Source organism: Urocampus carinirostris, chromosome 16 (genome assembly GCF_059441175.1).
Source record: "Urocampus carinirostris isolate Australia breed hairy pipefish chromosome 16, RoL_Ucar_1.0, whole genome shotgun sequence".
Lineage (NCBI taxonomy): Eukaryota > Metazoa > Chordata > Actinopteri > Syngnathiformes > Syngnathidae > Urocampus > Urocampus carinirostris.
The window spans coordinates 28582084-28596030 of record NC_142364.1 but is presented as its reverse complement, the minus strand read 5'-3'; the positions used below and the strand labels follow the sequence as shown (position 1 = coordinate 28596030).

General features: G+C 39.3%; 1 protein-coding gene across 9 annotated transcripts in view; it reads right to left on the bottom strand.

Annotated features, from left to right (window-relative positions):
• The window catches only part of grin1a (glutamate receptor, ionotropic, N-methyl D-aspartate 1a), a 62316-nt gene extending 49754 nt beyond the window's left edge, over nucleotides 1–12562 (bottom strand). For 5 of the 9 annotated variants that reach the window (XM_088319665.1, XM_088319659.1, XM_088319662.1 and 2 more), the window contains exon 1: nucleotides 11881–12561. In XM_088319665.1, the coding sequence (XP_088175791.1) occupies nucleotides 11881–12129 (249 nt within the window). In that variant the 5' untranslated portion in view covers nucleotides 12130–12561. Of the gene's footprint in view, nucleotides 1–11880 lie in introns of all 9 variants that reach the window. The other 4 variants (XM_088319658.1, XM_088319660.1, XM_088319666.1 and 1 more) reach the window with 2 other exon arrangements.
• Nucleotides 12563–13947: the final 1385 nt, after the last annotated feature.

Here is a 13947-nt window from a genome sequence, read left to right as displayed (position 1 = left end):
AGAAAAAGGAAATTTTAAAAAAGGAAACTAATCATCTTATATGCATATGTTTTAGCCCCCCTGGCATATAATTATGCTCATTTTACCGATTTTATTTCATAATGTCCTAAAACCAGTTTTAAAATAAAGCATACAATTTTGTACGATATGGCTTATCAAATATTTTAGCCTATTTTCATTTTAATTTTTCTATTAGGGTAAATAACTTTTTTCCTTTGTATTTACTGTATTTTGAAAATGTATCTAATAATTTTAAGTATTTGTTTCTCCTTATTCTTATGGAAAAAAAGGTTAATAGCTAAAAACGTTGGAAACAAAATAAACTATTTAGATTTTCTAAACCAAAACTTTGTTTATTCTTTTAATTTTTTATTTTTTTATGAGTTTATTTTTCAGATAGAAGAACAGTGGATGCCAGTTTATTATTTTGACTATTATGCACTGTTTTATATCATTGTCATTATCGGCCCATATTGTTACTGTTCCTTGATTTCCAAATTCTTTTGGGCAAATCTGCTTTTTGTAACCTAGATTTAATAAGAAATAAGGCTCGTGTGGGCACCATATTAGACAGATTAGAATTTTGCATCTTGGGGATTTTCACACAGTCCTCTCCTGTTATTCCTGCAAGTAAATAATTCAGTGAGGTAATCTCTCCTTATTTTGACTGTCTACTAAACTATAATTTTTTTCCATTATAATACAAAAACAAGAGGGAAAAACAACAGATCCACCATATAAGATGAGTAGTTTTCTTTTTCCAAGTCTTTTTGATACTTTCACATTGCATTTATTTCATCTTTTGACACATTGGTGTCTTGCAATTTGTTCTCTTTTAAATGTTAGCTTCCCCTTCGCATTCGTAGTGTGTTTGCTGCCTGCCGACTAGAAGTGGGAGAAAGGCAACGGGGTATTGACAGGCTGCTCAGAATTCTCTGGAGGTGTTCTGCCCGCCTTCATAATTGTGCTTCTTGGTGAGGTGTCTTACAATTTTCTTTTTGCTTGATATATTTTTTTGTAGTTTCAAGTAGAACATTATAGAACATTCACACTTTCTGGAATACATATGTAGTTGAAAAAAGTAATTAGTTATAGTTACTCACTAATCCTTCTAAAAAGTCACTCAGTTAGTAACCAAGTTACTCTATAGCAGTGTTGGGACTAACGCCATTATAACTAACGCTGTTACGTAAAGGCCTTACTTTTTCAGTAACGGGGTAATCTAACCTAACCACCGCTAATCTTTTTTTTTTTTTCGCCGCTATCGTTATTGACAGTCAAAAGTGAAGCCTTACTTTGGCTGCAGAACGCCAACGGTGACGTGTCCCTGCAAACAGGACGCTGTTTTCAGCTGTGTGGTTTTCTGCTCCCATCTGAGTTGTTTATGTCACGTCTTTTGGGATCACGTCCCCATTCAAAATAGCGACTACCATATAAATAGATAGCGATTACGAATATAGTATTTACTAACTAGCACCGAAAATAAAGAGGGCTGATTTAAAAAAAAAGAGCGAACAAAAGGTCTTTTGGAGCCGGCTCTCGGATGTGAACAAAGGAAGCCGGTGTTATGCCGAGAATACAGGCCTGCTCCCCACCAATCATTTGCTAATTCCCTCCGGGACGCATTATTTCTCTTATGATTGGTCAATATGCATTTTGGGGATTCTGTGTTGGTGAATTTACAGTTGTTGAGCATAAAATAAGTAAAAATTGTTATGTATTCTATCCTTTTTTTGTAGTGTTATAAATATAATCAGTATATTTCCTGTACTTGTTTCGTGTTAATGAGTTTATGTTAAAATGTAAAATTTCTTCCTTTTTTCTTCTTTTATCTCTCTTTTCCTTTCGTTATTTTTTATTTAGTATTTTATTTATTTTTTTCCATTTTGTCTTTTTTTCTTTATGAATGACTTAAAAAGGGGAAAAAATAAAGTAAAACTACTACTTTAACGGTAACGCTAAAAATACAGGAAATATGAATTCCAAAACTTCAAAATATACAAATAAAGAGGTAATACAAAAATACAAAATAACTTTCATTTTTTTGTACTCAACAAATTCAAAGTAAACAGAATAGAATCCCTGGAAAAATGTATTTTGACCAATTGCAAGAGAAAACACAAGTCGTTTGCAACATTCACCAATACGCCTTTTCTTTCGGCCGGCGCATTAAAAAAAATGTTGTATTTATAATCGCTATCTAACTATATAGTAGTCACTTTTTTGTATCGTGACAAAATACCTAAAGACGTGACATAACAAAAAAAGGGCGCCGATGAAAACAGCGTCAAGTGTGCCAAGTAAGGCACGCCAGCGTTGCCGTTCTGTGGCCAAAGTAACGCACCATTTTTAATGGTCAGTAACAATAACGGCGTTGTAACGTCAGAAAAAGTTATTTGTTAGATTACCCTGTTCCTGCTCCCTCCCACTGTTTCCTCACATACATTAGGCATGCTTTAATATCATGACTTTGAGTCTCTTTCTTCAATTCCTGTAGCACATTTGCTTCCCTTCTCTCCTAATCGCTCCCAGCGACCAATAAGAAAATAAATTGTGGCCTAATATAGAATTAGAATTATTTTTTATTATTATTGATAAAAACTTGTTTACAGAGAGATTAGACAGGGCACTACAACAAATACACAGAATAGAATAGAATAGAACAAAATACAATAAAATAAAATAAAATAGAACTAAATACGCAGAATAGAATAGAAAGTATTGACATTGTCTGATGTCGAATGCACAACATTAAAAAGTGCCATCTGATGTTGTTAGAACATATACATACCACAGTTTCAAACAATAAGTTAAGGGTGATGTTTTAAAAATAGGTAATTATAAATACAAAAATTAAAGAACTGAATCATCCCGAGCATTTTTAAACATTACCATCCAAGCATGGAAACCAGTGTTTCATTTTGTAGAGTCTAGGGTGATTATTGCCTAAGGGCAAAAGCTGTTTTTCCATCTTTTAGTCCTAGACATGATGGTCCTAAATCAGGGGTGTAAAACTGTAAGTTTGGGTTGGGGGCTCGATCCAGACTTTATCTTCTTCTGTGGGCCGGATCAGTAGAAACATGTCAATGATACATACTGTATTTAGCTTTTTTTATCAGTACTATTCTTTATAATCTAGGCTACATTTGTAGCCTATGCTGCAAATTCCAAAGACGCATGTCAAGGTTTTTTTTCCAAGCACAACACATTTATTCACGAACAACGGAAAAACAATGATTTTCATGTTTGGCAATGAATGTGTTAGCAATTTGTCTTATTTAACAGTTGAGAAAACAGAACTTTACAAAACTCACAAAAAACATCACACACATGAACAAACTCAAGTGGACTTTATGATTAAAAATATGCATTCCTCACTTCTCATACTGCTTTGAGAAATAAATAAAAAAAAAGTTGCCGAGTTGCACACTTCTGCGCCAAACCATTTTGGCGCTGCACTCCCAGTGAACATTGATTTGAGGGAATCAGCACCAAGTAATCCCCAACCTGCTTAGTTCAGCTGAAACGCACATTTCGGCGCTGAATAACGCACACCCGAAGTAAAGCTTGCTGTTTAATTTGGCTGCAAATTAAAACTTCGGGTTTATTTGTGGCTCGTTTATCAAATCAAGTTAATCCGTAGAGTTCGGTGGGTTAGGGTTTATATATCTGGGTCGGGCTGATTTTTATTTAGGCCCGATCTTACCTCTAGATGTGACTTTCCAGGCAAACACTTTTGTTTCGCAGATTGTATGTTTTTGTATTTGTGATTAAAAAAGTGGCATAGACCTCAAACTGATAACAGTGAGGAACTTTACTACATTTTCATCTATCCTTTATGCATTTTTGAATGTAAGGAAATGTCCAGATATATGTATTATATAAAAAAATGTATAATTAATAATATTCTGCAGTATTCGATTTAATTTATGTAATCCTCCACTAGAATTAGAAGTATATCATCTTTAACGGTGCACTACTCAACTGATGTAAACAATTTCGGCATAAATCTAGTGTAGACAGTGGTGCGAGTTAAGCACTTCAGTTGACATCTTTGAATACTGTATACTGTTAAGTGCACCCACAAGATGAAATTTTAATTCGGTGATAAAACGGGGACTGAACTGACATTTTGCAGGAACCATTTATCTTGTCAGTGAGCACTTTTCTGTCATAAACGTAGTGCATCATCACTTCCATTCAACCACAGGCTGACACTAAAAACAGTTGGACAATTAATCCACTGTTCACCTCTTAAAATTTCAAATACGGGACAATATTTCTTTAAAGATACAGTGGAATAACCATCCATTATCTGCACCACTTATACTCAGTAGGGTCACGGGGCTGCTGGAGCCCATCCCAACGATTTTTGGGCAGTGGCCAAGGGACACCCTGAACTGGTTGCCAGCCAGTCGCAGGGCACACAGGGAAAGTCAAGTCACTCACTTATTCACACCTAGGGACAATATGGACCGTCCAATTAACCTGACATGCAAGTTTATATATATATATATATATATATATATATATATATATATATATATATATATATATATATATATATATATATATATATATATGTATATGTATACCGGACAGGATGGGACAGACACAAGATACTGGAGCAAGGTATCGGACAGGACGGGACCGATACCGGATACTGGAGCAAGATACCGGACAGGGCGAGACAGACGGGATCGACACCGGATACTGGAGACTGGAGCAAGATACCGGACAGGACGAGAAAGACAGGATGGATACCGAAAACTGGAGACTGGAGCAAGATAGATACCGGACTGGACGAGACAGGCGGGATCGATACCGGAGACTGGAGCAAGATACAGGACAGAACGAGACAGATGGGATCGATATCCGATACTGGCAGGACGAGACAGACAGGATCGATACCGGATACTGAAGCAAGATGCCGGACAGAACGAGACCGACGGGATCGATACCGGATACTGGAGCAAGATACTGGACAGGCCGAGACAGGCGGGATCGATACTGGATACACGAGCGGGATACCGGACAGAGTTAAAATACAAGTCTTGCAAGTTCAGAGGTTCGTTGACGGACTGACGAGGAGTGAATGAGAGCACTGAGTTTAAATAGGAGGGAAGCCTATCAGGCAACGAGCAGCAGCTCGCGCCAAACGGGCGGGCCCAAATGAGGGCGGTGAGCAACCATGACATTTTTGAGTTGAAAAGTCTAGCAAAGTAATTCTACTTTTTGTTTTCTCGCATCACTTCTGGTTCCGCCAGCTAGACATGAACAGGGACTCAGAAAATGGCTGACAGGACTGTTTCATGTCCAATCCATCCTCATCCATGCTGAGAGATTAACAAAGAAATACCAAAGTTATAAATAATTGTAATAGTTCAGGAAAATGTAAAGTTTATGCATTCTATGTTTGTAAACTTACAGGCACATGGTCTCAATGCATTATATTGTACATTTGCAGTTTTCACAATCCGGAGAAATAATTAAAGCTTCAATTACACGTCACATAGAGTCATTGTCTTAATTTGGTGTTTTAGCTTGGTGTCTAATCGAATACACTAGAAATATATCGAGAAGCAAGCGCCTAGAAAAAAACCCCAACACATTTTATTCACAAATATACACTACTGTGAAGATATTAGACCAGGGGTGTCAAACTCATTTTAACTCGGGGGCCACATGATAGAACAAATATTCTGTTGGGGGCCGGACTAGTAGATTAAAGAGAAAGAAAAAGAGATAAAGAAATAAGAGAAAGAGGGAGGGAAAAGGAGAGAGGGCAGGACAAAGAAAGAAAAAAAGAAAGAGGGAGAGAGCGTGATAAACAAAAGATAAAAAGTCGCGAGAGAGGGGGAAAAGAAAGGGAGAGGAAGAAAGAAATCCAAAGAGAAATAGAAAGACACAAGGAGGGAAAAGAAGAAAGAAAGCACAAAGGGTATGAAGAGAGAAAGAGAAAAAAGAGAAAAGGAAAAAGGAAGTTAGAGCAAAAGAGGTTAAAAGACACAGAGAGAGAAAGAGACAAAGAGCAACAAAGGAAGGGAAAAAGAGAGACACAGAATGAAAGAGACTGAGACAGAGTGGGATAAAATGGGTGGGAGAGAGAGAGAGAGAGAGAGAGAGAGAGAGAGAGAGAGAGAGAGAGAGAGAGAGAGAGAGAGAGAGAGAGAGAGAGAGAGAGAGAGAGAGAGATGCAATTACAGTGTCTTTGTGAGAGGCACTTGGCTTTGGCAACATCAAGTTGACATATTTCAACCTGCAGCTTGTTTTTCTCTTGCGCTTCTCTAAGTGTAGTCTCGCGGGCCGGATTCAATCCCTTAGCGGGCCTGATCTGGCCCGCGGGCCGCCTGTTTGACACCTGTGTATTAGACCCATGTCTCATGATTTGCTTTGTGTTTTATGTGTCTGACATTTTTTTTTCAAACTGAAAATAACTTTGATTTAGATTTGTTTAGGATGAACACCCACATAAGGATCACTATTTATACAACTAGAATATCTTAATCTCTTTTGAATAGGTACCAAAATATTTCATGCACACGTGGAGGAAGAAGAAGCGAGTTGGCGTGGTTGTGCAGGCGTGCATTATTGGACGTGAACCATCCTTATGTTTGGGTCAAAAATGGGCTTTGCCGTCCAAGGATTGCTTGCGGGCATTCACTCGTCCATCTGCTACAGACTTTCCCTTTCTGTGACCATAATCACCCGCTTGCCAAATCTAGAGGATTAAAACTTGCATTGACTCAAAGTGAAATAGGCCCAGTGTGTCCGTGTTGCATGTTCTGTGTGAGTATGTGCAAAAACACTTATTGTTACAGTATTGTTTATCCCAGGTTAGATCCATTGCACCTAGTAGAGGATGAGCTGAATGTTTTGAGTGGGTGTTTTTTTTTTTTAAATAATAATAATTATTAGATTAAATATAGGTAGGTAGAAATAGAGTGACATTGTGTCGTGATGGTTTTTAAATGCCGTTTCATGTATTACATGAGCATATGGTTGGAGTGTTGTACAACTCTCCAAGGCGCATGATGCTCACCATGCATTACTTATGGAATGCCTTTAATTGCTTCAGACTGTCATACATTTTTCAAGGGAATTTTAGGGGCAAGTTGTGTTTAAAAACACATTTAAAGGCAGAATAGATCTTTATCAAATACACTGTATCTCAGAGTGAGGCGCCTTTGAATGTAAAAACTATCACTAGCGGTTATCATACAGTCCCTGTCAGGCTGTTTTTCATAGTCAGAGTCAATTCCACCGTTTTCACTCCTCACTGAATTTCATTGCACTTCACTGGTTTTGCAGCTGTGCTTTGTGAAATGTACGCTAGGTCTTTGTGCCGAGAGTCGAGACGGATCCCTAAACCGAATTTTACGGAAACTGAATCAATGACAAATTAGTCGACTGTTTTTACCTATTTGTTTAGCACATCTGGGGGATATGAACACTGACTACGCAGGGTAATGGATCACTTATGAAAGCTGGCGTTCGAAAAATATCTCAATTCAATGTACAGTATAAGCTGTTTCACCGGTCATGCAAAATACGTTTGTATTCACTATTCACAAGTTTTCTAAAAATTAGTAAAATTACTACAAATAATGTATTTTATATCAACTTATAATATTGTGGTATTCCATTGGATATATTGTACAGTAAATAATGGATGTAAAGTGGGGGTGTGGTTTAAAGTTAAAAGTCAAGCTTTTTTAATTGATTATGTTTTTTAATGTATTTTAATTTAAAAATGGCATTACTATACAATATTTTGGTCAAGCATAAATGATATTTACAATAAACATGAAACAGCTAAACACATTGGTGTTTTTTTTTTTTTGCTTGGTGGTATTTGAACTTAAATGGACTACGTGTTAGAAGTTTGAGGTTAAGTCGATTTTGAATAGACTTTTACCTATAATATAGTTAAAATCTTTGGTGCCATGAGACTAATAATACATAAAGTACTTAATTTAGTTGAGTTTTTTTTAATGCTCTAGATCAGGGGTCGGGAACCTCTTTGACCCAAAGAGCCATGAAAGCAAACATATTTGGATTTTGTTTTTTTTTATAGCCCCACCTATATGTTAAGACAAAAGCTAATTCTTCAGCATATTTTATTTCACTGTGTGACTTTTGATGATTTGAGTAACTCTATGTAATAATAATGTCAGAGTCTGTGTCCCTTATCAATATATGAATATTCCACCTCAAATGAGTCTTCCTCCCCGCAGTTACTTGAGAGTGTTGAGACTCTTTTTTAATTTTATCATTTTTTGTCCTAAATAAAGCTTAAAAAAGAAGGTACGAGCAAAGTTCCTTTTAAAACGTATTTGCATTCGGTGCAGATGGCACTAGGCAAGGGGGAGAAGGAGTGTGTGTGTATGGTTTGGGGTCGATTACATTTTGTTATTTGGGTTTATATCATAAAGTGTCTCAACAGTGAGCATTGTTAAATGAGCTTCCATATGAAGGATTATTTAGCGATGTACAGCCAAAATGTAGGCTGTTGTTGGGACACTTTGACTGTAAACTGTAGTTAGAACTATGTCCTATGTATAGTGGACTGAACCCATCAAGACTCTAGTGATGTCCCGCCATTGCAGCTGCTCAGACTTTGGCTTCACATACATTAATACAGTATGTTGTTGTACAAGTTCTATTTCATCTCTGAGCGAGATGTTCTCACGAAAAGAGGCATATATGGCTTGTGAACCATCGGTTAAATTGACAACACAAACAATTGCTGATTCTAGGAATGATTCAAATTATGATCATTTTTAATATCTATATCAATCTATTTCTCTCTGTATACTCTCTCTTACTCTCCTCGTCTAGTGCTGATCTCACAAGGCCACCAGGCAGAGGATTACCTGAGGCTGATGACCGGGGACTCTGAAAACAACATGTCCCTGCACACACAATATACCAAGGAGGTCTTCATGGACTTTAGGAAGAACAGGAGTGACCCCCCCTCTACATCAATACCAAGTTTGTGGAAAGGAAACACACATTCAGGGTCCTGCAGGTCCTACTCAACGAATATCTCTCCTGGACAGCAAAGAATAAAGCCATCATAGAGAAGGTCCAGCAGTATCTACAATTACTGAGAGTCCTCAGGAGGAACAACCTAGACAGGAAACTGCTGCTCACGTTCTACCGCTCATCCATTGGGAGCTTGCTGTCATATTGCGTATTTGTCTGGTAGATAAGTCAAGTCAAGTCATATTTTTTTGCAGAGAGGTGGACAGAGGGAGGCTGCAGGGGACAGTGAAAGCAAGAAAGCCCACATTTGCTTACCCTCTCCCCTCCCTGGCAGACATCTTCTCCACTCAGTGCTTCAGCCGAGCCCAAAACATCAACGACAAGTTACATCAAGGTGCCCAGATCTTTGATCTGCTACCCTCTTGAAGGCTCTACAGGTGCATCAGAGCAAGAAAAAACTGAATGCAGAACAGCTTCTTCCTGAAAGCTGTTACCACGTTGAACTTTCATCTACATCTACAGTTAGGATCGGCACACCGCCTTCCCCCAGAAGGCACCAACCGGGTGTGGAGCAAGATACATCTGAGCTCTGATCTCCACACACCTGTCCCTAATTATTACTGACCCTTCATCATGACTGTTTGGACAGCAACCAGTGCCGGGTCAATTTGCAGTTTGGTCTTTGATTCTGGTTCAAATATTGCCAGGTTCTATTTTGTTGGGACATGTTAATTGTTTGTTTCCCCTTTTTTGTTACTTTGTTACTGGTTTTGCTTTTGAATACAATCCTTTTTATGAGTCCTCTGTCTCAGTTTCTGTTTGTCTTCACTTAGGTCCATCCTTAAAACATAACAGTTCATGAGCATAATGGTCTGTACAACTGCCACTGTAAATATACCATGCATGTATATCTACAGGGAGTGCAGAATTATTAGGCAAATGAGTATTTTGACCACATCATCCTCTTTATGCATGTTGTCTTACTCCAAGCTGTATAGGCTCGAAAGTCTACTACCAATTAAGCATATCAGGTGATGTGCATCTCTGTAATGAGAAGGGGTGTGGTCTAATGACATCAACACCCTATATCAGGTGTGCATAATTATTAGGCAACTTCCTTTCCTTTGGCAAAATGGGTCAGAAGAGGGACTTGACAGGCTCTGAAAAGCCAAAAATAGTGAGATATCTTGCAGAGGGATGCAGCACTCTTAAAATTGCCAAGCTTCTGAAGCGTGATCATCGAACAATCAAGCGTTACATTCAAAATAGTCAACAGGGTCGCAAGAAGCGTGTAGAAAAACCAAGGCGCAAAATAACTGCCCGTGAACTGAGAAAAGTCAAGCGTACAGCTGCCAAGATGCCACTTGCCACCAGTTTTGCCATATTTCAGAGCTGCAACATCACTGGAGTGCCCAAAAGCACAAGGTGTGCAATACTCAGAGACATGGCCAAGGTAAGAAAGGCTGAAAAACGACCACCCCTGAACAAGACACACAAGCTGAAACGTCAAGACTGGGCCAAGAAAAATCTCAAGACGGATTTTTCTAAGGTTTTATGGACTGATGAAATGAGAGTGAGTCTTGATGGGCCAGATGGATGGGCCCGTGGCTGGATCGGTAAAGGGCAGAGAGCTCCAGTCCGCCTCAGACGCCAGCAAGGTGGAGGTGGGGTACTGGTATGGGCTGGTATCATCAAAGATGAGCTTGTGGGGCCTTTTCGGGTAGAGGATGGACTCAAGCTCAACTCCCAGTCCTACTGCCAGTTTCTGGAAGACACCTTCTTCAAGCAGTGGTACAGGAAGAAGTCCGCATCCTTCAAGAAAAACATGATTTTCATGCAGGACAACGCTCCATCACACGCATCCAAGTACTCCACAGCGTGGCTGGCAAGAAAGGGTCTAAAAGAAGAAAAACTAATGACATGGCCTCCTTGTTCACCTGATCTGAACCCCATAGAGAACCTGTGGTCCCTCATCAAATGTGAGATTTACAAGGAGGGAAAACAGTACACCTCTCTGAACAGTGTCTGGGAGGCTGTGGTTGCTGCTGCACGCAATGTTGATCGTGAACAGATCAAAGCACTGACAGAATCCATGGATGGCAGGCTTTTGAGAGTCCTTGCAAAGAAAGGTGGCTATATTGGTCACTGATTTGTTTGTGTTTTGTTTTTGAATGTCAGAAATGTATATTTGTGAATGTTGAGCTGTTATATTGGTTTCCCTGATGAAAATAAATAATTGAAATGGGTATACATTTGTTTTTTGTTAAGTTGCCTAATAACTATGCACAGTAATAGTCACCTGCACACACAGATATCCTCCTAAAATAGCTAAAACTAAAAAAGCCCCACTCCAACTTCCAAAATATTCAGCTTTGATATTAATGAGACTTTTGGGTTCATTAAGAACATGGTTGTTGTTCAATAATAAAATTAATCCTCAAAAATACAACTTGCCTAATAATTCTGCACTCCCTGTAGTTTGTTAACGTTTTTTTATCATTTTTACATGTTTACCTTTTTAATCTCTTTTACTTACACTGAAATGAGGAACCCTATATTTTCGTTGGGCAATCAATTAATTAATTCATTTACTATCGCTATCTGATGAGATTATATAAGTGCATTCTGAGTATGCTGCAGGCAACGATTTGAGGGATCACCCCCCCATATCCCTATCTAACCCGAAAACCTGATGGATGATGAAGTATGCAGGGTTCAGAGAGGATGTAACCATGGCAACTGAGTGAGAGAGAATAAAGATTTGAATGGCATTTATTACAGCATACAGCACACTACAGGAATTGTTGCAAAAACCTCCACTAACTTTTGATTATAAAAATCCCTTATTGAACAAATATTTTAGAGTTTAAAAGAGCAGCATATTTAACACACCTGGTTGGAGATGAGGTCCTCACAAACGGACAGGGCCATTTGGATGGCGTTGGGTTTATGCGTTACGGATATGGCCATGAGCTTGAATTTGTCCCGTCCGTAGACTTGGTTTGCCTGCGCCACGGCATCTTTGAACACTTGCTCGTATCTCTTCTGGCTGAGGACAGCTCCGATGTTGACGATTTTTGGTTCGCAACCGGCTCGTGCGCACGAGCACCAAACAAGCACCGCCAGCAAAAAGATCCGCATCGTTTGCACCAAAAGCACCGCCAAACGCAAGCCCCCGAAACGCAGCGGAGTGCTCCCACTCCTCTCCCGGCTGCAGGCAGCTCGGCTCGAACAGCTTCTGGGCTGCAGCGCGACTGATCCGGCAAGGCACGATGCGTGTGGGCGGTGAGAGATAGCAGAGAAGAAGGAGAAAAAAAAAACGAGGGAGAACGCCAACAAAGCTGTGAATTTATCAGCAATGCGGTGGGCTAAGCACGATCATCTTAGACTCAAATAAGGATAGACATCCTGCACTTTTCTCCGTTTAAAAAATTAACTCCATCATATACAGAATTCGGTGAGGTAATAATCATGGTAGGAGATGATCGCGCCGAAGTTTTCTTGCAGGTCGCTTCGGGCTAAGTAGCTGCTGTCCTTGGTCCTGACAGCTGTGCGCACGCGCTTTGGTGTGAGTGCGCGCTCCCGATGTGCAGTCTCCTTTTTTCTTTCTTGATAGCAGTCTCTTTTCTTAATCATATGCGCACATGCATAAGGTACTCGACCACTACTGGACCAATTTGGCGTATCAGAAAAGGGAGTTAATTATGCTCTTGTACCCGCACGCAGCTTGGCATGCTTGTCATTTCTTTCTGCAACGTTTTTTTTTAGTTTCAACTAAATTACCTAATTATAAGTGCTACTTCTTAATTGTATAATTCCGTATCATGTATTTGACAACCAAACCAGGATTTTCTGTGCCCTAATTGATGACCAGGACTACTCATTCAAATCATATCCAAAATGCACAATAAAGACACAATTCTCCTAACCCTACACAAAGATAGCCTGCGAAAATAATGGCCCAAAAATATGATAAAAATGATCAATCCAGCGCTTTAATTAAGCATAAGGGTGGGAGTGGAATCGAGACAGTAATTGTGCCGATACCAGCCTAATTTTGAGTTATCACTCCCAATAATCATACCGATAACAGTATAAGCTGCCTTCTAGTGATCAGATTTATAATTAAAATAAAATAAGAATGCTGACAAAAAGTGAATTTCTACTAATTTGAGCCAATGTTATGTAAGAAATTGTATTCATTTATCATTAAATTTTTAGATTACTTATGTGTGTAGTGGTAATTTATTAACTCCGCATGTCAGGCGGGACGGAAGGAAAACTGAGATCACTTGCACTCGTTTCTTGGTTTTTATTGGAAGGAAGGAATGACAAGACGTGAATCTTCGATCCGTTGTTTGACAGATTGTCGAGGATTGACAGGCGGGTGAAGGCTTGGCGGGAATGGTCGTGGACAGGCGTAGTTGTGTGTTGTTGGTTGGGGCTGGAGAAGAAGGGCGTCGTTGTGTTCGGAAGAGAGATCAGGAGTCAGGCGGGCAGGGCAGGTCGTAGGCAAATTCGGAAACGAGTCGCCAACGGAGATCAGGTAGAAAAACAAGAGGCAGGCAAAGAGTCGGAGGTACGGGCTTTCTGAGCAGATGGCAACAGATAGCAAAGTACAATCGGACAAAGTGTCACCGGAAGCTGTGGATTTAAATGTACAGGGTGCGCCAATCAGCTGTCCTGGCTGTTGGCGCCAAATCCTGAACACAGGTGTTCCCGATCCAGGCTATTGTGACACCGCAGTTGAGTACTCAGATCAGTCTGGAAAAAAAAAGTGGTAACATACAACCATAGAAGAGTAATGTTTTGTTTTTACGGGGTCCTTATGTAAAAAAAATGTTATAGGTGAAATCCTGAATTTTTTTTTGTTTTATTTTTATGTTTTAAATTATTATACAATACAGTTCGCTAAAATGCATTTGAACCAGAGAAAAAAGCCATTTGCGGGCCTGAGCA